This window comes from Bos grunniens, chromosome 13, assembly GCF_055505025.1.
Source record: "Bos grunniens cultivar Pamir isolate PY7600 chromosome 13, Bosgru_T2T1.0, whole genome shotgun sequence".
NCBI lineage: Eukaryota > Metazoa > Chordata > Mammalia > Artiodactyla > Bovidae > Bos > Bos grunniens.
This window is the reverse complement of record NC_141177.1, coordinates 67,738,012-67,760,647: the sequence shown is the minus strand read 5'-3', so window position 1 is coordinate 67,760,647 and position 22,636 is coordinate 67,738,012. Positions and strand designations below refer to the sequence as shown.

At 43.0% G+C, this 22,636-nt stretch overlaps 1 protein-coding gene across 1 annotated transcript in view; it reads left to right on the top strand.

Moving 5' to 3' along the window:
* The window catches only part of ITIH5 (inter-alpha-trypsin inhibitor heavy chain 5), an 82,609-nt gene that overhangs the window by 11,109 nt on the left and 48,864 nt on the right, over nt 1-22,636 (top strand). Inside the window, exons 2-5 of the mRNA XM_086334815.1 lie at nt 425-469; nt 13,824-13,987; nt 15,187-15,288; nt 17,491-17,741. Of these exons, the coding sequence (XP_086190941.1) occupies nt 425-469; nt 13,824-13,987; nt 15,187-15,288; nt 17,491-17,741 (562 nt within the window). The remainder of the gene's footprint in view (nt 1-424; nt 470-13,823; nt 13,988-15,186; nt 15,289-17,490; nt 17,742-22,636) is intronic.

Sequence of the window (22,636 nt, the reverse complement as noted above, 5' to 3'; positions counted from 1 at the left end):
TATTGTTTCTGATTTATGTTTTGCTTTTTTGGCTGCAAGGCATATGGAACCCAGCTCCCCCACCCGGGATTGAACCCCAGCTCCCTGCATTGGAAGGTGAAGTCTTGCCCACTGGATGGCCAGGGAAGTCCCTGAATACAGATATTCTAGTGAACTCTGTTCTGATCATTTCATCTGCTCCCCTAACAGATATAAGAACCCTCAGATGAGAAGGTGGTGTGATATTGTGGGTTAAGCAGCCAGCCAGGTCTGAGAAGCATGAGTTCTAATCTTGTTCTGGGTGCTTCCTGGTTCAAAGTCAAAACTGCTTCTCAGGTGGTGGATAATCCTTCGTGTGCCTTCATGGGCCTTAACCCTCTTCGTTTAACTAACTCACATGAGAATGATCTCACAATCGTATTTCACGTCTCTTTCTTCCTTCTAGGTTGGACTCAGGATCCCAAGACAAGTCAGGCTGTTGCAAAGGCTGGTATGTATATTCACATAAATTCTCTTAAAAGTCTGTACCCCTCACGAGTCTGTGGATTTGGAACCAGGTAACAGCTATGCTCGCAGCTACTCCAAACCTTACAGTTGCATGTAGAAGAAATTGAGAGTGAAACAGCATAGCTTTTTAAAAAATCTTTATTATGATGATATTGTCATGTTCTTTTTTTTTTTTTGGCTTCATAACATGGGGGATCCTAGTTCTCTGACCAGGGATTGAACCCTCACCCCTTGCATTGGAAGCATGGAGTCTTATCCCGTTGACCACCACGAAGTCCCCAGTGTAGCTTTTATAAACCTTTCTTTGATAAACTTTTTCTTTAAGTGGATGTTTTTCTGAAAAGAGACCTGATTATTCCAGTAAAAGTATAAGGACAAAGCATGAAATTTTCAAAGACCTTCTTAGAAAAAAGCTAACAGCTAAGTGAACCTTTCCTTTTTTTTAATAATGTTCTTACACAAGAAATAAAGATGGTGTTAGGAAATAAACAGTGAAAGCAGAGTATTCCCATTTGTAGACTGAAGCTTTGTGTGATGGAGGTTGGGCCAGGCTCTCAGTGTATGATGCAGGCTCCCAGATGGAACTTGGGAAGACGTTCAGGATTCTAAGTGTTTATTTGAAATGACCTCAGTCCTTCCTTCCCACGGTGTGTACAGTGATGTATCCAAGTGTGGGGACACGTCTTCAGGCTCTGAGGATACGGAATCCTCTGCACACCCTCAGGGATAAGCCATAAGCCCAAGCTGTTTACTCCCTGCTCCTGGCTGGTGTCTGAATTCCTGCTGAATTGCTCATGATCAATGTCAAAATCATTCCCACCTTTATTTGGACTGGGACTTTGTATTCTCATCATTTTCTGCATGGCTTCCTTTTCCCTGCCCACCCCCATCCTCCCAATCCTGCCTCCCCAAATTTATTACCCTCGGTCTTTTTCTGTTTCTCTGCATGTTCACATAATCATAGGCAGACATATGTGTAAGGTATAGTTCGGGCTGAGGCAGAAAAGAAGGAGAGACAACCTCAACGCAAGTAGGTTACCTTTATTTAGGCAAGGAGGGGCGACAGTCAGCCTAACAACCAGGCTGAGCGCCCAGAGAGATCAGGGAGGCTCCATATTTATAGGGAGGTTTGGGGAAGCGATAAGGAAAACATTAGTCAGGCGGGATGTTTTGGGTATTCTTTAGTTGAGATGGCATTTGTAGTTGGGCAGGGGTGATAAGTCTTCTGGGCAGGTGTAGGAGGTGGAAGGTTTCTGGACAGAGGGTGATAAGTCCCTGATAGATACAACTGGCTTGGAGCCTCAGGGCGGAACCTAAAGTTCGGTTTTGTTTTCTCCAAAGTTAGATGATTCAGCAAGGGCCTTTGAGACTGTTGTTTTCTTTTCTAGGCCCAAAGACTCCTTCAATATGTGAACATAAATGGGGGGCCAGGCGACACCTACACACCTGGTACCTGGTTGGTTTGACCACAAGAGGGGTGCTGAATACTGAGGGGGTCGCCAACCTCTAGGATCTAATGTCTGATGATCTGAGGTGGAGCCGATACAATAATAATAGAAATAAAGTGCACAATAAATATAATGCACTTGAATCATCCTGAAACCATCCCTCAGCCTCCTGGTCCATGGAAGAATTGTCTACCATGAAATGGGTTCCTGGTGCCAAAAAGGTTGGAGACTGCTGCCTTTTTGAGCACAGGGAACTCAATACTCTATAATGACCTATATGGGAATAGCATCTAAAAAAGAGTGGATATATGTATGTATATAACAGCAGAAACTAGCACATCATTGTGAATCAACCATACTTCCATTCAGCTCAGTCGCTCAGTCACGTCTGACTCTGCAACCCCATGGACTACAGCATGCCAGGCTTCCCTGTCCATCACCAACTCCCGGAACTTGCTCAAACTCATGTCCATCAAGTTGGTGATGCCATCCAACCATCTCATTCTCTGTCGTCCCCTTCTCCTCCTGCCTTCAATCTTTCCTAGCATCAGGATCTTTTCAAATGAGTCAGGTCTTTACATCAGGTGGCCAAAGTATTAGAGCTTCAGCATCAGTTCTTCCAATGAATATTCAGGACTGATTTCCTTTAGGATTGACTGGTCAGATCTCCTTGCAGTCCAAGGGAGTCTCAAGAGTCTTCTCCAACACCACAGTTCAAAAGCATCAATTCTTCAGTAAAAATTCATAAAACAGGGAGGAGCCCTTGCTCCAAGAAAGACATAGATGCACATATTCATTCATTCAAGGATTTTGTTGAGTCCTCACTGTCTGCCCAGCACTGTTCAAGGCATTGGGAATCCAGCAATGGACAAACAGGCAAAAGACACTATCTTTCATAGAGCTTGAATTCTAAAGAGGGCAGAGATAGGCAAAGTCTATAAATAAATGGTTAAATGTGTTAGGAATGGAGAGGATAAGTACCACTGAGAAAAAAAAAAACAGCAGAGGAAGATGGGGACCCTTGTATATATTTTGAGATTTTTCATATTTGCTATCAGACCGTGTAAATACAGCTGCTGTTCCCTGCATGCTGACCACAGGCCAGGTGTTGTCCTGAGTATCTCTTATGTCCTAGCTCAGCCAAATACAGACACATTTTACAGACAAGAAAACAGAGTCACTTATCCAGGATTACACTTTCCATAAGAGGTGATCGAACATGAGTTTTGAGTCCCAACAGCCTGGCTTCTGAGTTTGTGCTCATCACTAATACACCCAACTGCCTTCTCACCTGAATGCATTTGTTTCTTCTTATTCTCACTCAGCACTGCCTCAGCTGGCCTAGATCTGTCCCTTCTTCTAATGATGAAAAATATACCATATCGTTGGCACACCATAGCTTATCAAGCATTCTACTCTCGAGCTTTCAGTATGGTTTCAATTTTTTTGGCCTCTGTAAATGCTGCTGCAAGAACCTTTTTGCTTTTTGTCGTAAGTAGATGCTTTTAATTCTGTGGCCAAGATTTTCAATAGGAGGGTTGCTGGATCAAAATGTACATACATTTTTAAAAATTTGGTAGATGTAGTCAGACTAGTTTTTGAATACTCCTAGTACTTTCTGTCTTAATTCCATTTCTATCAGCAATGACGAACATGCACATTTCCGCCAGCAACAATAGAATTACTCTCTTTGATTTGTCAGTCTCTGAAATACAAAGTGATATCAGTCCTTCAGCGTGTACTCCCCTGACGTATGAGTTTGGATTTTTCTCCATACAGAGTCGTTCTTCCATGAATTGTTTTTCAGGTCCTGCAGCCATTTTTCTACTGTGATTTCTTTTCAAATTTTTCTTATTGCTTAGTCCCTAAGTCACATCCGATTCTTTGCAACTGCCTGCACTGTAGCCCACCAGGCTCCTCTGTCCATGGGATTTCCTAGGTAAGAATACTGGAATGGGTTGCCATTTCCTTCTCCAAGGGATCTTCATGCCCAGGAGTAGAACCCGTGTATCCTGCATTGGTAGGCGGATTCTTTATGGCTAACCCACCAGAGAAGCCCTCTTTTGTGATTTTTATGTCCTGATTGTCAGTATGGGCTTCCCAAGTGGCGTTAGTGGTAAAGAACCCATCTGCCAAGGCAGGAGACAAAGAGAAATAGGTTTGATCCCGGGTCGGGAAGATTCCCTGGAGGAGGGCATGGCAACCCATTCCAATATTCTTGCCTGAGAAATCCTGTGGACAGAGGAAGGAGCCTAGCAGGCTACAGTCTATAGAGTCGCAGAGTCGGACATGACTGAAATGACTTGGCACGCACGCACGCACTTGTCAGTATGTGGGCGATCTCCGTGTGTTTGGATACTCTGTATTCTGAATTGGAAGAGTTCTTCCCTGAATCTGTCATTCGTCTATTAACTTTGTTTATGAAATATTTGTCGTTATAAAGGCTTTAAGTTCCTGAGTAATAAATAAGTTTATCTTTTCTTATTTTCATTCGTAGTTACAAAGATTTTCTTGACCCTTTGACTTTCATATAATCTCTCAGATTTTTCTCTAGAAATCTAGGAATGTTGAAAGCCTCTCTTTAACAAGTATCATATAAGTTTGTTAATGTTGACTTCATTTACCCATCCAGACAGTACCAGAATGATCTTTCCAGCATGGGTCTGGTGCATCACTCTCTTTTACAAACGTCTTCAGTGGCTTTGTGGCTTCCCTGGCGGCTCAGGGGTAAAGAAGCCGCCTGCCAATGCAGGGAACTTGGGTTTGATCCCCTGGGTCAGGAACATCCCCTGGAAGAGGAAATGGCAACCCACTCCAGTATTCCTGCCTGGAAAATTCCACGGACAGAGGAACCTGGCAGGCTACAGGCCATAGGGTCGCAAAACAGTTGGACATGACTTAGTGACTAAAATGAAAGCAAAAAAATCAGTGACTTTGTATCATGTGTAGGATTAACTATAAAGACGTCTAAGCCCACCCCCCACCCAACCCCCGCTCCGTGATCTGGCTCCTGCCTGGCTCTGTAGCCTTAGTTTACCCAAAGTTTCCTTGTATTTCACGTTCTAGCTGTGCCACACTAATCTGAACGTTCTCTACTCTGATTAATGAAGAGGATGTGGTGGCAACAGCTGGGAATGTCCTATCACTGCCAGCTCATGGACCCCCCCCCACCCCCCCCACCCTGGGACATGCTTTGATTTTATTCTGAATTAATTAGATACCCTTTTAAGGAAGCGCTCTGCTATCACAGATACCAACAGTGTTTACCTTTTGAAAAGCAGGAGTATCTTTTTGTTGGAGTCTCCTTGGTGCTTCGCAACTACTGGCCTGGTTTTCCTAGAATAATTCGCTGTCATACTTTAACCTCCCAATGGCAGATTCATGTCTTGGCATCCCCTTTGTAGCAGAGATTCTAAAATTTGCAGCAAAGATTTGTTTTGAGCGGATGTGGTGAGACACGCAGACACAGAAATGACCATCAGGAAGGAGGAGGTTTACATTCACAGGTCCCCAGGGACGAGTGGCATGCAGGGCCACGTGGAGAAGCACCAGGTCTCTCGGGGCAGCAGGGTCAGAGGGGAGAGCATGGCCAGGAGCCTTTATTGGGGTTTTTGCAGGAAGGAATTGATGAGTCAGGTTAGGGGTGCTGAGTAACCGTAGGACTGGGTGCTGGTTTAGTCACTCATTGTGTCCAGCTCTTTGTGACCCCATGGACTGTAGGACTGGGTAGCTAAAATAATTTTGGCAATCTCTGGGCTACAGCATCTGGCCATGGGGTGATTTGGCGCAGGGGGAATATCGGCTGGTGTGCAAGGGCTTGGCAAAGTAGGTGGCTGGGATGGGGGTCGTGCTGTTACTGATTGGTTGTATCTTGAAGCTGTGCTCACAGGGCAACGTTTGCTATCTCCAGGAATCAGCTGACCCTGGGAGGGGCGGAGTAACCTCTCCAAGATCAAATCCCCAAATGCCGGAGCATCAGGAATATAGAAAATACTATAACAATGTAAAATTGATGTCCTGTGAATCAGGCACACAATCCCTACTGCTACCCCAGAAGACAAATGGAAAGGACATACAACGGACCCACCCCACCCCTACTGCCACCAGCATAACTCATAACATACTCAGCAGAAACCCTTACCTCTTCTATTGTATTAAGTTTTTTAAAAAATATTTATTTATTTGGCTGTGTTGGCACCTGGGATTTTTCATTGCAGTGCACAGGCTCAGTTGCCCCTAGGCATGTGGGATCTTAGTTCCCTGACCAGGGATTGAACCCACATCCCCTGCGTTGGAAGGCGAATTCTTAACCACTGGACCACCAGGGAAGTCCTTGTCTTATTAATCTTTAAAATTACACTCAGCCTAAACATTCACTTTTTTTCTTTAGAAGGTAATGTCAATATAGGGCTTCCCTGATGGCCAAGTGGTAAGAATCTGCCTGCAATGCAGGCGATGTGGATTTGATCCCTGGGCCAACAAGCTCCCTTGGAGAAGGAGATGGCAACCCACTCCAGTATTCTTGCCTGGAGAATCCCATGGACAGAGGAGCCTAGTGGGCTATAGTCCACGGGGTCGCAAAGAGTCAGACACAACTTAGTGGCTAAACAACAACAGCAACTATGTCAGTATACACAGCTAATAAAATGTAGTAACAAGCACTTTATAATCTATAAAAGTGACCTATATACTAATATTTGTGTGCTGACTACAATCCCAGTTTTCAGTAATTTAATTTTTCTGTAGTATTTCTAAGTATTAAAACATTACTATTTTTCTTGGTGTTAAAAAAAAAGGGATATAGAAAAGAAGAAAATACAGTCAATTGAGCAGGTAGCATGGTTCTGGCACTTTTACTTCGCTGAGAGCTAGTAATGTATGTATCTGTCTCCCTACTCCCAACACTGGCCATCTTGGTTCATCTTTAAAATTTTTTTTTTTTATTTTTTGGCCACAAAAACATGAGTGAGTCGTTTATGTTTTAAACGACTCACGTGGGCATGCAGAATCTTAGTCCCCGTTCAGGGACTGAAACCTCATCCCCTGCACCGGAAGGTCAGAGTCTTAACCACCAGACCGCCAAAGGAGTTCCATCATGGTTTATCTTAAGAGATTATAGAATTTTTTTTTTTCTGAACAAAGGTGATAATTGCCTGTTGGGTTTCGTCTCTAAATAAAATGAAATATCACGCCATAGAATGTATTACTGCAAATAGGCAATTCAGAGCTGATGACATCCTCTGTCTACAGAGGGGAAATTATTTCCCCAAGGTGGTAAATACAGTCCTCAGGGAGGTGCCGTGTCGGGAGGTCTTCTGCTTCATGTAATAGCAGCATGAACTTTTTCCAGATAAGAAGAAGCATTAAAAAAAAAGAAGCAGCAGCATTGAGGTTTATTAATAGTTAAGATCTCTGGACTTGGGGATTCCCTGGTGGCTCAGATGGTAAAGAGTCTGCCTGCAATGCGGGAGACACAGATTCAATCCCTGGGCTGGGAAGATCCCCTGGAGAAGGAAATGGCAACCCACTCCAGTATTCTTGCCTGGAGAATTCCATGGACAGAGGAGCCTGGCAGGCTACAGTCCACAGGGTCGAAAAGAGTCAAAAACGGCTGAGCAACTTCAGTTTCCTCTCTGGACTTGGAACCAGCCAACTGCCAAGCTCCATCAAGTGAGAGGAGCGGATGGGGTGGTTTCTGAGGTTCTCTTCCACCTCTGAGATGATTTATTCTAGTGGTTGAGGAAGACTTGTTAGCCCAGAATAAAACAGCAGGAGGATAATCCTCTGGGAAGCGGCCTGGCTTCTGGCACTGCCCGTGGCAGACACTCCTGGTCACCTTTCCAATGGCATCGTGGGTGATTTGGGATGTCTTCTGTGTGGCTTGATCTTAAACGGCTCACATGAGTCACACGGAAACCTCTGATCCCTGACTAATTAAGACCCTCCCTGCCTCAAAACACTTTTCCATCTGTTTAGCTTTTGTAGGAAAAAATAATGAAGAAATAATTATGTCACAGGAAGGCTTGGTTTCTGCCCACATCCCTAAACAAAATACTGAGTCGAATACAAATATGGAAAGCATGTTGGATTTTTAAGCACTGTGCTTTGGCAGAGGTTGAGGCCACTGTTTTATATCCTTTCTTCTACGACACATTTTTGTAAACCTCTGCCATTCCAGGTTCTGTGCTTGTCTTTGGGGTGGTTCACCCCCTCACAATTTTATGTACCTGGCCAATATTCTTCACCCCACGCGCCCTCCTCTCTAACTAAACTGCTCTATTCTTATGCCAGGAATGGGCTCTGGTTTTCTCTTGTTTCTACGTCTTTTACATTTCTAGAATTTCTTTTTGTTCTCTTTCACTCCATACAAATTCTATATCTCTTTAAAAAGCTTTTTCTTACTCCTACGGTCTTCACCGTTTTTCTCTTCCTTCTGGACTGTGGAAAGTCTTCTAGCCAATAAATAAATACATATGCCTCCTTGTATCTTCCTGTGTTTCTTCCTATTTTTTTGCGCTTTCTTCCCCCCGCGCCTTGAGAGAACAGATTGCATGTTAATATTTCTTCCCGATCCATCCTAGAATGTAGAGTTGCACTTAACTAAATACTACTTCTTACCATTTCCTGTTGGGGGGATATATATTTTTCTTTAATTGTTCGAGATTCAGAAAATTCAGTTTTGTAATTGGTTTTGATTTTGACTCCATGCTGAGAGCTGTGCATGAAAAAAAAAAAAAAGAAAAAGGTCACGAGCCCTCTTTTCCACGTGTTTGCAGTCCAAGAGGGGCAGGGAAAGCTTTCGGGGATGGGGATACAGGAGTGCATAATTGATGTTAATGGATTTTCAGCAGACAGTGCCATCACGGCCAGACAAGGGGTATTCTGTCAATAACACAGCCTCCTGTGGGAAACCAGTAACAAGGCAGGCGCAGAAACACTAAAATAGTTTCTTGAAACTTTTTTCAGCTCATCTCTTGGGGCCATGAGCCATGAACTGTGCTTTGTCACATTTTAGTCGCAGTGAAATTCTAACTGATCATTATCTCATAAATGAGAACAAATCAGTGTGACATCAAAGATAAGTCTCAAGGGTACCGAGTGTAGCCGATCTTTCATTACATCAGAAACAGTACAGGGCAGAGACCCTCTACAAAAGAAGCTCAGCTTTGTTCGGAATGCTAGAACTGTCCTCTGCTTATCAAAGACGTAAACTTAACAAGGTTTTTTTCTATGTTAGTACTCAACTTTTGTGTAAAGAAGTGATAAATTGATAAGAAAAAAATGGGGGGGGGGCTGGAAATGTCAGAAGATGACACCAGTGCAGAAGGCATTCAGGTCCCTGCCCTGTCTGGAGTGCTCATGATCTGATGGGATGATAACTCTGAGGTTCACAGGTAGCTTTTAAATCAGCGTTGTATTTACGATGTTTTGGCAGTTTTGTATTTTACTGGCTGTCTAACAGTGACCGCTGTGAAAGCCTTGAGCGGCCAGCTTCTGCAATCCTTTAACAGAAGAGGCAGGATTGGAAGTTAGGGACTCCCGATTCTTACGCTGGGTTTTGTTTAAAGTATCGTTAAGACTTTGACTTTATTTTTTAGAGCAGTTTCAGGTTTAAACCAAAGTTGAGAGAAAAGCGCAGATTTCCTATATACTCCTACCCTGACACAGGCATCACCTCTGCTATCGTCAACATCATTCTCTAGAATGGGACATTTTTAACCAAGATGAACCTGTATTGGCCCATCATAATCACTCAAAGTTTATAGTTTACCTCAGGGTTCACTCTTGGTGGTGTACATTCTATGGGATTGAGCAAGTGTTCAGTGACATATATCCATCATTATTGGAGCTTCCCAAGTGGCCCTAGTGGTAAAGAACCCACCTGCCAATGCAGGAGACAAGGGAGATGTAGGTTTGATCCCTGGGTTGGGAAGATCCCCTGGAGGAGGGCACGGCAACCCTCTCTGGTATTCTTGCCTGGAGTATCCCATGGACAGAGGAGACTGGTGGTCTACAGTCCATAGGGTCGAACAGAGTCGGACACAACTTAAACGACTTAGCATGCATCCATCATTATCATATCAGAGGAGAAGGGGGCCGTAGAGAATGAGATGGTTATATAGCATCACTGACTCAATGGACATGAATTTGAGATTCCCTGGTGGCTCAGATGGTAAAGAATCCATCCACCTACAATGAAGGAGACCAGGGTTCGATCCCTGGCTTGGGAAGATTCCCTGGAGAAGGGAGTGGCTCCCCATTCCAGTATTCTTGCCTGGAGAGTTCCATGGACAGAGGAGACTGGTGGGCTCTAATCCACGGGGTCACAAAGAGTTGGGACATGACGTAGCAACTGAACAACAACAACAAAACTGAGTATCTTCACTGCCCTAGAAATCCTGGACTCGAGTGTTCACAGACTGCCCCTCCCTGCAATAGTTGTACTTTTGCCGTCTCCAGAACGTTATAGGGTTGGAGTCATACAGTACGTAGCCTTTTCATATGGACTTCTCTCATTTAGGAATATGCATTTATGGTTCTTCTGTGTCTTTTTATGGCTTGATAGCTCATTTCTTTTTACTCTGGATTTCTTAGCTCCCCCTGTGTGACTGGAGGCAAGTACCCTATCCTGATCTTACGTTGGTTAAGCGATGGGATTGGACTTGAGTTTCTTCTTTTTTTCTTCATATTTGTCTTTGCAGCTTACACTATAACTTCTTCATTTCAGGGGTGTTTCTAATATGCAGAAGTCTAGTTCCCAAAACAAAAGCAGTAAAATGTGTCATGATGAGACAGAGCGTAGAGTTTGGAATAATTAACCCAATATCTAAATGCAGCTCAAGGGCAACTCCCAACTAAAGCAGGGTTGTAAACTCAAACATCTAAAGAGACGAAGAGGGTGTGCAGTTTTTACTGTTGTATTAATTTCTCTCCAGACACCGTGGCGTCATGCAGCAGATTTTGTCCTAAAGAGACCAGATGTACATAAAGAATATTTTGTCATCAGTTATTCCTGATTTCAGGAATAATTTCTTAAAATCCAAAGCTTTATTCCTTACTTTTGGCTTTGCTTTATATTCTTGGATCTCAAAAGAAGACATAATTTTGGTGATTTATTCAAGCCCTCTCAATTTATATTGTTGTTTAGTTGCTAGGTTGTGTCCAACTCTTTGCAACCCCATGGACTATAGCCCACCAGGCTCCTCCGTCCACGGGATTTCCCAGGCAAGACTACTGGAGTGGTTTGCCATTTCCTTCTCCAGGGGATCTTCTCGACCCAGTGGTTGAACCCATGTCTCATTCTTGACAGGCAGTTTCTTTACTACCGAGCCACCTGGGAAGCCCTCTCAATTTAGAGATATTATAAAACTATAGCAGAAATACATGAAGTGTCATCTAGCAATATTAATTTTAAAAAGTGTTTCTCAAACATCAGAGTCCCTTAGAGGGCATGTTGAAACATAGATTGCTGGCCTGGCCCCTGAGATTCTTGCTCTGTGAGTTTGGGGTGGAGTCCGAGAAACTACATTTCTTCTTCTAAAATTTTTTATATTTTAATCAGAGGATAATTGCTTTACAGTGTTAGTTTCTGCTGTACAAGAACGTGAATCAGCTGTATGTATACATATATCCCCTCCCTCTTGAGACTCCCTCCGACCCTCCCAGCCCACCCCTCTTCTCATCACAGAGCACCAAGCTGAGCATCGTGTGCTATTCAGCAGCTCCCACTAGCTGTCTGTTTCACGCGTGGTAGTGTAAATGTGCAGGCTAAGTCGCTTCAGTCGTGTCCGACTCTTTGGGACCCTATGGACTGTAGCCCACCGGGCTCTTCTGTCCATGGGGATTCTCCAGGCAAGAATACTGGAGTCGACTGCCATTTCCTCCTCCAAGGGATCTTCCCAACCCAGGGATCAAACTTGCTTCTCCTGGGTCTCCTGCATTGGCAGGCAGATTCTTTACAGCTGAGCCACCAGGGAAGCCCGGTACAGTATATAGGTCAATGCTAATCTCTCAGTTCATCCCACCTTCCCCTTTACCCACTGTGTCCACAAGTCCCTTCTCTGTGTCTGCATCTCCATTCCTGCCCTGCAGATAGGTCATCAGTACCATTTTTATAGATTCCACATATATGTGTTAAAGTTTCTACATTTTTAACAAAAGTTTCTGGGTAATACTGTTGTTGCTGATCTGTGGACCATATCTTGAGAACCATTGTTTTGAAATAATTCCTTCTCAGACCAAATGAGAGAACTTCTTTTCTTTTTAGGTGAAAATCTTTCAAATGCAGTTAATTTTTTTTTTCTACTTTAAGTTCAGCCACCGGATGAATAGTCTCCAAAACTCTGCCTTCAACCCCACCCCTACTCTGGCTTGGCTCAATGCTTGTGATGAAGACACTTTGCTGAAATTATAATACAAAGAGATAGAAGCATATACACGTATTATGGATGCACAGAGATCAGTGAATAATTTTAACCAGCCTTTAAATTTGCACTTTCTAGCCACTGCCCTTTATCAGAAGCTTTAGGGATAAATGTAATTAGCATACACTTTCCTTTTTGGGGGTTCCAATTCCCCAAATACTTTCTTGAGCTCAGTGTTGATTTCATTGTATAATAGTGGGATTGTCATCTGAACGGAAAAACCCCACAGTATCGTTTCTCTAAGTGGATATTGAAATTAATTTGGAAGTATGAGAATTTCTTTAGGCATGCTGTGATCTTGTGATCAATTCAGTGATCCTAGAAATGTGATCTAAAAATTTATAAAAGTGTTATGTGCTTCACATATTTATAAAATCCCAATAATGTATTAAATTCTTTAAGCAAAGTTAACTCTGTTAAATTGGAAAACTTGCATGTGTCTGTTTTTTTTTTTTTTTACAGTTAAAAAAGCGTTTTTTGAAGTAGATTTACCATGTTGTGTTAGTTACAGGTATACAGCAAAGTGATTCAGTTACATACATGCATATATCCGTTCTTTCTCAGATTCTTTTCCCATATAGATTATTAGAGAGTATTGAGTAGAGTTCCCTGTACTCTACGGTAGGTCCTTGTTGATTATCTGTTTTACACATGTGTGTGTGTGCTAAGGCGCTCAGTCGTGTTCGACTCTTTGTGACCCCATGGACTGTAGCCCTTCAGGCTCCTCTGTCCATGGGATTCTCTAGGCAAAAATACTGGAGTGGGTTGCATGCCCTCCTCCGAGAAAATCTTCCCGACCCCAGGATCGAACCCAGGTCTCCTGCGTCGGCCGGCAGGTTCCTTACCACTAGTGCCGCCTGGGAATCCCTATTTTATACATAGTAGTGTGTATATGTTGGGTTTCCCTGGTGGCTCAGCTGGTAAAGAATCCGCCTGCAATGCGGGAGACCTGGATCCAATCCCTGGGTTGGGAAGGTCCCCCTGGAGAAGGGAAAGGCTGCCCACTTCGGTATGCTGGCCTGGAGAGTTCCATGGACTGTATAGTTCATGGGTTCGCAGAGTCGGACATGGCTGAGCAACTTTCACTTTCATTTTCATGTATATGTTAATCCCAGTCTCTAATTTATCCGTCCTACTGGGTTCATTTCTTAAAGCTGGGCTAAGCGGGTTGTTTCTCTGTCGTGTGCTTGTTCAGCTGTGGTTTTCTTACAAGTGAAGGGGGAAATCACAGGAACTCAGGACAAGACAAAGAAAGAAATCAATCACAAGTTCAAGGACTCCCAAATTGAAGATGATTTTCTCTTACAGAAAAGAAAGACCATCCCTACCCCCAAATGGTTGAATCATGCTTTTGTGGGCTATGTGTGTGGAAAATACTGTGTTTTTTAAAAATTGAAGTATAGCTGATTTACAGTGTTGTGATTCTTTCAAGTGCACAGCATACTGTGTGTTTTGATTCCAACAGAAAACGAAACCCTTGATGACGGAGTTTTCAGTGAAGTCTACCATCATCTCCCGTTATGCCTTCACCACAGTTGCCTGTAGGATGCTCAACAGAGGCTCTGAGGACCAGGAAGTCACGTTTCAGATGCAGATTCCAGCTGCAGCTTTCATCACTAACTTCACTGCGTAGGTGAACCCTGGAATGAAGATTTCTCTGTAGAGTGGTCAGGGGGAGCCTGAGATGCTGTGAGGACCACAGCCTTTGACCCTGAGAATATATAAATTCTCAACCCAAAGGACTGTCCATGGGAAAGAAGGTTGATTCCCTCCACTCTGCCTTCTTCTTTCCATCCCCATTTCCCCCTGCCTCCTTTTTATTATCTCTTCTTTCGTCCCCTTCATTTCCTCTTTCTTTCTCTCCAACAAATGTCTCCCCACCCCGGGCCAGGCACACTTGGGTGATTGGTCTACTTCTTTGAAAAAGATGAGTGTTGTTCTGCTCTAGAAATTCCTCTGGGGAGAAACAAATAAGCAAACAGATGAATAATGAGATTGCCTTCAGACAGTAGTGAGTGCTATAGAGATGACAGGTAGGATTGAGGGGGCTCTTTTAGGTCGGGGAGTTGGAGAGGTGGTTCAGAGGAGTCAGTTTTGAAGCTGACATCTGAAGGACCAGCCAGCATGATAAACCTTTGATAACTAGACACCATATATTTCTTCTTTTCACCTGAACTAAGAGGTAAAGAGATGCAAAATAGGTGTGTGGGTTTAATTTTAGGTCTGGGCAGGATTCTAGTTGGTGCATCTTCTTGGAAGTTTGTTTGAGCAGGTCTTCTGTGTCCCTCCTGGAGAATCAGAGGCACCATGGGTTGGCTCTTAACACATGGACCTGTTGAAATTTGCCCTAGAACGAAATGAGTGATGCAAGGGTAGTGCCCTAGTCTGGAATGCATTCTCAGTGCATATCCAGGAGGCAAACAAAAATATTTTCTAGGGTTGTCATGGTTATGAGCTCCATGCTTGAGTTTGTCTTGGCAAGCTGGCAGCACAGCTGTCTCTCTTTTTTTCTTTTCAATTAAAGATTTTACTTTGTATTGCGGTATAGCCGATAAACAATGCTGTGATAGTTTCAGGAGAACAGTGAAGGGACTCAGCCATACATATACAAGTATCCATTCTCCCCCAAACTCTCCTCCCTTCCAGGCTGCGACGTAACATTGAGCAGAGTCCGCTGTGCTATACACTAGGTCCTTGTTGGTTCTCCAGTTTAAATACAGCAGCATGTACATGTCCCCTCCAAACTCAACTATCCCTCCTCCCATCCCTCCCCCCGACATCCATAAGTTCGTTCTCTTAAGTCAACACAGCTGTCTCTTGTGTTTCAGGCTTATTGGAGACAAGGTGTATCAGGGAGAAATTACAGAGAGAGAAAAGAGAAATGGTGATAAGGTAAAAGAGAAGAGGAATAAAACCATAGAAGATAATGGGTAAGTACCATTGAATTCAAGAATTAAAAGTCCACTACAGCCAAGTGTCAAGTTTTCTACCTCTTTGACTTCTCATCTTGTTTTCACCCTGTTTCAAGGATTTATCTTTTTATTTTTACCATATTAAGAATATATAATATAACTGGTTAACAATATAGTAGCTGAGGGTTTATGATCAAAAACCCACTCACCCCCATCCCCCAGTTCTCATGCCCTAGAAAGATCCACTTCTGATATTTCTGTAGTTTTATGGTAGTTACCTCCCTTATTCTAAATATTATGATTGTTGTTCTTGTTCAGTCACTTAAGTCATGTCCAACTCTTTGCGACCCCATGAACTTCAGCACACCAAGCTTCCCTGTCCTTCACTATCTCCCAGACTTTGCTCAGACTCATGTTCATTGAGTCGGTGGTGCCATTCAACCATCTCATCCTCTGCTGCCCCCTTCTCCTCTTGCCCTCAATCTTTGCCAGCATCAGGGTCTTTTCCAGTGAGTCAGCTCTTCTCACCAGGTGACCAAAGTATTAGAGCTTTATCTTCAGCATAAAAGTCTTTTCAATGAGTATTTCCTTTAGTATTGTCTGTTTTGATCTCCCTACTCTCTGAGGGACTCTCAAGACTCTTCCCCATCACCACAATTTGAAAGCATCAATTCTTCAGCACTCAGCCTTCTTTATGGTCCAACTCTCACATCTGTACATGACTATTGGAAAAACCATAACTTTGACTATAGTCTTGCTTTTTAAAAAATTTCTTGATAAAAATCAGATATTGATTATTGATTCTCTGCTGTGAAGAAAGAGGATTCAGCAGATTTATAATACTCCCACTTCCTCTCTGCATTCCAAATTTTTGTATTATTTCTTTTTCTTCTTCAGTATAAGCAGAGTTATACCATCCTAGATGAGCCCTGATATCTTCAATGGTAGTATTCTCTCTCCTGCATGTCACCCTTTTCTTTTCCTACTTAATCATTTACTTTTGCTTTGTCAGAATTATCAATATTTAAATTCTGATCTGTCATGGTATTTGAATTATTTGTCTATAAACTGAATCCAAACATTGAAGACCAATAAGTCAATTCACTTTGAATGACTGTAAATAACATTAACTGCAGAGCCACCTAGTATACTGAGATTTGTTTCCTTCTCTGCTAGCCCAGTTGAAAAAAGTATCTCTTCCTTTTGAAGAAAAACGATCACAGGATCTAGAGAAAATAGTGTGGGCTTTATGAGGATTATTATTAATTTTTTTTACATTTCACAAATTGTTCAGAATCATGCCACAGTTCTGTTCAGTTGGATCACAGCATGTATCTGCTTTCCTTTTTTTAAAAAAAATGTTACTTTATTCATTAATTTATTTTGGCCATGCCTCGTCTGGTATATGGGATCTCCGTTCCCAGACCAGGGATCAAACTGGCAGCCCTGCATTGGCAGTGTGGAGTATTAACCACTGGACCACCGGGGAGGGCCCTGTGTGTTTTTCCTTGGGGTCACCTGTGTCAGTCGTCTTCCCCTTTGCCCCCTCGGGTCTGCGTCAGGGAGAAAGAAGTAGAAGGTTTCCGTGGTCTTTGAACTCTCTGCTCTTCAGGATTCCTCGAACCCGTATAACGTTCCTTTAATGCAGGCGTTTGCTTCTCTTCCCAAAGCTAAATTCTAGTTTTTCTTTCTAATATCGACTGAAAAAGTTACGCGCAACCTGGAGGTCGAGGATTATGTTTTCTTGGGGGCATTTTTGAGGACCATAGCCCTGGAGACCATCTCTCAGGTAGCTCTGAGGGACTGTTCCAGAGAAGTAAGGGAGGACTAGGATATGGAGGAGGTTCTACTGAAAAAATAAATGTAGTTGAATATCAGAACATGCCTACTAATCAGAAAAAAATCCAGATGTCTCAGGTGAATGGTTTTAGTGCTTTTCTGTGTATGGGAAGGTGCAAGAGTCTGGGCTCTTTGAAATGAGTCCTTAGGTATGCACCTTAGCTACCTCTAACTATAACCTATAATTAACTATAGGTCAGGCTCCTATTTCCCTCCATCCTGAAGCCTTTCAGGGTGCATCGTGGGGATGGCTGCAGTGGCTGGTGGCTTGGTGGTAGGGAATGCTGAGGGTTCTCACTGAGAGCGCTTGGCTGGGACCGTCTTGGACCTGAGGGCTCCTGGCTTTCTCTGATCCCCCATTGCCTTTTCTCTTCCTTCCAGGGAGAAGGGAACGGAGACATTCAGAGCTTCTGCGGTGCTTCCCAGCAAGGACAAGGCTGCCTTCCTCCTGAGTTACGAGGAGCTCCTGCAGAGACGGCTGGGGAAGTACGAGCACGTGGTCAGCGTGCGACCCCAGCAGCTGGTGGGGCGGCTGACGGTGGAGGTGACTGTGCTGGAGAGGCCAGGCATCGCGGAGCTGGAGGTGCTGGGGCTGCAGAACAGCCGGCAGAGGGGCAGCGGCCGGGGGCCAGGTGAGAGGTGCCGGCAGGTGTGTTCAGGTGTCCCGGCGTTAAAGCCGATGGTGCCCCTGCCGTCCAGGCCCAGGGTGAAGCGAGGATCTGAAGGACAACAGCCAAGCAAAGACAGTGCCCTGTGCATTTTTAGAGAAAATTTATTTATTTGGCTGCATCGGGTCTGGTTTACAGTTCAGGGGATCTTTTGCTGTGGCACAGACTCTAGTTGTCCCGAGGCATGTGGGGTCTTAGTTCCCTGACCAGGCAGACACTTTACCATTGGATCACCAGTAAAGTCCCAGTAATGCTTTTGTTAAAGCCGTGCTCTATCAGGAGACTTTACAATGTTCTCATCATCTCTCACTCTTGTGTCGCTTCTGGGACTCCACCCTTGGTGAGGCATCTAAAATGTTGGGATGATTATATATACGGACGTGTTTGATAATGTTTGTAGTAGCAAAAGCACTCCTTCATCCTAAATATTCAAGTACATGGATGTGATTAGTAAATTGGGGTTGTAAAAACAATTCATCATATGATAAAGAAAAAAGAGACACATTTGTATGTACGCTTTAATGTTAAATATCGTAACTGTGAAGCTGACCAAAGACTAGGAAGTCATATAAAATAATCATTTATGGGTGAGGGATGATGGGGTCATTTTCTAATACTGTTTTATTTTACCTTATTTTTAAATACTGTGTTATCAAAACAAACATTTAACATTAACAGAAACATCTAACTAATGTGCTATATTCTTTCTAAAATTAGAGAAAGATATGTACTGGAAATTTGATTTAGACCCAGACATTTGTGTTCATCAGCAGGATCACTTAATTTGAGTTTTTCTCAGATTTTAATTTTTTTAAAGTTAACTAATTGATTAATTTTGGACTGTGCTAGGTCTTCATTGCTTCGTGTGGGCTCTATGTAGTTGTGGTACTTGGATTTCTCTTGTAGATGGTAAACTCTAGGGCGAGCGGACTTCAGTAGTTGTTCCTTGAGGTTTAGTTGCCCCAGAGAATGTAGAATCTTCATTCCGGGTCCAGGCGTTGAACCCATGTCCTCTGGGTTGGCAGGCGGGTTCTTAACCACTGCACCACCAAGGAAGTCCCCTTATATTTTAATTTTTTAAGTAGCACTCTTTGCTGAGATGATCATGAAAAATTCAATCTAATTTAATTGCTATATTAACATCAACTAATAGTTTATATTTAATATTCACTTGCATTCGGCCTTATCCTAAATATATCTGTAAGGTCTAACGTCAAGTTGGATAACGATACAGATGTGCCCCCCAAATTGCACCAGGGTTAAAAAGACAAGGCTTTGGGTACCTGTGACCCTGAGGTCAGGGAAAGGCTGAGTGATAAGAGATCGCAGAAAATGCAGAACCTGAATTCAACCCCTGTGACTGCAAGGAGGGTGCAGAGTCGCCCAAGAAGCCTTCTCGTACAAGAATATTTAGGGATGAGTTTGTAAGGAGACAAGAGAAATGCCTTGACATGAGGAATAAGAGAATGTTGTTAATCTTACTTGAGGGGAAAATAGTGAAGACCTGGAGCTGTTAGTGGGAAGAGTAAACGGTATGGAACCTCGTTGTGCCCCCAGCACGCAGTTCAGTGAACGACTCTGGATGAGAGAGGTAGTTTGCTCTCAAAGACTGGAGCATGGATGCAGGTCTTTGTTAGAAGTTAACTCCAAGCACTGAGTTTGCAGTCCGTCCAGATCTCATCAAAAGTTAAAGATATTGTCAAGAGACCTGACATTCAGAAATGATATGAGATAAAAGACATCATTCTTAGATCATTGAGGTCACCATAGGTGGGGTTAATGGATTTGTGATCAGTTAAGAGTTAATATCCTTGAAAAAAATGACTTGGGCCCTGTGAGATCAGCTTACACATCTGTAAATAGGGATTATAACCGTCTCTCAGGGTCATTGAGAAGCTTTCATGCCAAGTAAAATCTTAATCATCATCATTATTACAATTACCTTCTATTTAGTTTTTCCTCTCCAAATCTTATCTCTCCTATTAGATCATAAATTATTTTGAAACAAGACTTTGTCAGATTAACCTTTGTCATCTTGTATTAGTTTTTTTAAAAAAAATTATCATTTATTTATTTAGCTTCATCCAGTCTTAATTGTGGCATGTGGGATCTTAGTTCCCTGACCAGGGATGGAACCGAGACTGCCTATGTTGGGAGCATGGAGTCTTAGCCACTGGACCACCAGGAAAGCCCCTCCGTACGGTATCAAACACTGTGCCTTTTAAAGAGTAGATAGCTGATTAGGTGTCTGCAAAGTAGAGAAGAAAAGGGAAAAAAGAAACGAAAAAAATACACACCTAAACTAATAACAAAGAATGTTTTAAAATTTCATTTTTTCCTAATCATAATTTATCAGGAAATTATCCCACATGGGAAGGATGGTTATCCTGCTCTAGAAATGAAGTGCCTGTGTGCCCTGCCGGGTTCAGAACCACCATGACTCTTCCAAGATGTGTCTGTGTGGTGGTGTGTGGGTCATCCTGTAAGGGCTAGGTCTGAATCCTGATGGTTGTTTGTAAAGTTGCTCACTGCTTATCAGCAGGGCCTGTGGGAATCTCTGAGGAATGTTTCCAGACCATTGATCTCCTGGGAATTTGTTTATTTTTAAGAAAATTGTTTTCCTGGCTCTTTGCACCAGACCAGATATCTGGCCTTGCAGAGCGAGAGATCTCACGGGCCGTTCCCTGGGCCAGGTGCGGTGGACTGGGGCCCTTTTTGCTCTTCAGTCCAGTCCAGAGCTCAGCTGCTGCTGTTCCTGCAAAACAGCCGCTGCAGGAAGGAGCCAGAGGCACAGGATGCTGTGATTGTGCCTGGATGTTGTTGCATGTGTTCCAAAAGCACCCGGGCAGAGATGCAGCTAGAATAGAACTGAGACCCGGACGTGGGCTGCGAGCGTGTGAATGTGGACTGGAGCCAGTGCGGGCCGCTGAGGTCAGACTTCTGGATGTTCTCTGAGCAAATCTCTATCCACTGGACCCTCTGATATTGTTAGAGAAGCAGTTCTAGATAAGAATGACTGTGTGCTAGCTACTAGACTCGGCTTGTGCACACCAGACTTCTAGGACAGCCCTCCCTGGGAGCTTTTGTAAAATACTTAGGGTGTGAGTTCAGATTCCATGTCTCCCCCTAGGTCCATAAAAAGAAGAGAAAGCCTAAAAGCTGTGGAACCTACTTTTGCCTCAGTTTCCTTGTCTGATGTGTTCAGCCCATAGCTATTGAACCATAAATGAATGAACTTTGTCTCAATGTGAAAGCCAATGCTGTGAGACGTAATTTGCAAGTCAAAGCATTCTACTTTCTGGATTATTAAAACAGTTAACTTGTGTGTGTGGTTCAAACTCTAACAGGTTACAAATTGGTGTTCAGTGCAAGACCACACTCCCTCTCTCTTCCTTCACCCTGCTTCCTTCTCCCTCAGTAACTTGATGATTTGGGGGCTCAATGGAACAAGAGTATTTGAAATTCATTCTTTTCTGGAGCATCCCTGGATGTCTGACGATCTTAAGTCATAACCTGGATAAATATTCCATCTATGTGATTGGTTTAAAGCTGGTTACTTCACTCTCTAGGTTAAAATCTCAAACTTCTTGTGGTCCTGTGGCACCTATTGTCCTTTCCATGATTCAAAAAAAAAAAAAAAAAAGCAAAACAAAAAACTGGTTGGGGCCATAAAATTTTCTTTTATGATCAGATCCCTGATGGCTCGGAGTAAAATAAAATGAGATAAACAATATTAGAAATAAGGTACCTAAGGGCCTTTTTCATCTCCTTTGGCTTTATATCAGTGATGCTCAAACCTGGCTATACCCTAGAGTCATCTGGAGAGGTTAAAAAAAAAAACAGATGACTGAGTCCTCATTCAAACACTTGAATTAGAATTTACCCAGGTTAAGGCCTCGATAACTGTATTTTGAGGTGTGATATTCTGAGTCTATTCCATGAGAAACTGAAAATTTTATGAGTGCTTTTAATTTATTTATTTGTAATGCTCAAGAATAATGCTCAAAATTTTTCCTACCATTAAACAGATATGGCTCTGTGACTTGCATAGTTTATCCTTTATATTCTTTGCTCATTTCTTTTTAAAATTTTTATTTATTTACTTTTGGCTTTGCTAGATCTTCATTGCTGCGTCTGGCTGTCTCTAGTTGCGGTGGATGGGGTGTGCTCCCTAGTGGGAGTGTCCGGGTTTCTCGTTGCTGTGGCTTCTCCTGCTGTGGAGCACGGGCTTTAGGCATGCGGGCTTCAGTAGCTGCGGCTCACCGGCTTAGTCGTTCCAGGGCATGTGGGATCTTCCCAAACCAGGAATTGAACCTTTGTTCCCTGCATTGGCAGGCAAATTCTTAACCACTGGACCACCAGGGAAGTCCTGTTCTTTGCTTTTTTTAAAAAAGCAGTTTTATTGAGGCTAAGTTTGCATAGCATAAAATTTACTCATTTTAAGTCTTCTAACTCAGTAATTTTTGTACACTTGCAAAGTTGCGCAACCATCAGCCCAATCCAAGTTTAGAACATTCCTATCACCCCGAAAAGCTGTTTGTGCGTCTTTGCAGTCACTCCCTGTTCCAGCCTCAGCCCCAGGCAAACACTAATCCACTTTCTGTCTCTCTTTTCAGACAGCTGCATTTTTCAAAGCACCCCAGGTGGTTTTGACAGTTGGTAAATGTTAGGAGCCTTACTTTGGACCTCCCGGCAGAATGTATGGACATGAACTCTATTAGGATCCTGACCCATAGAAGCAGCTTTTTTTAGATGAATTATTTTATTCATTTATCTTTAACCATTTTAAAAGTTGAAGTATAGTTAATTTACAGTGTCGTGTCACTTTCAGGTGTACAACAAAGCGATTCAGTTATATG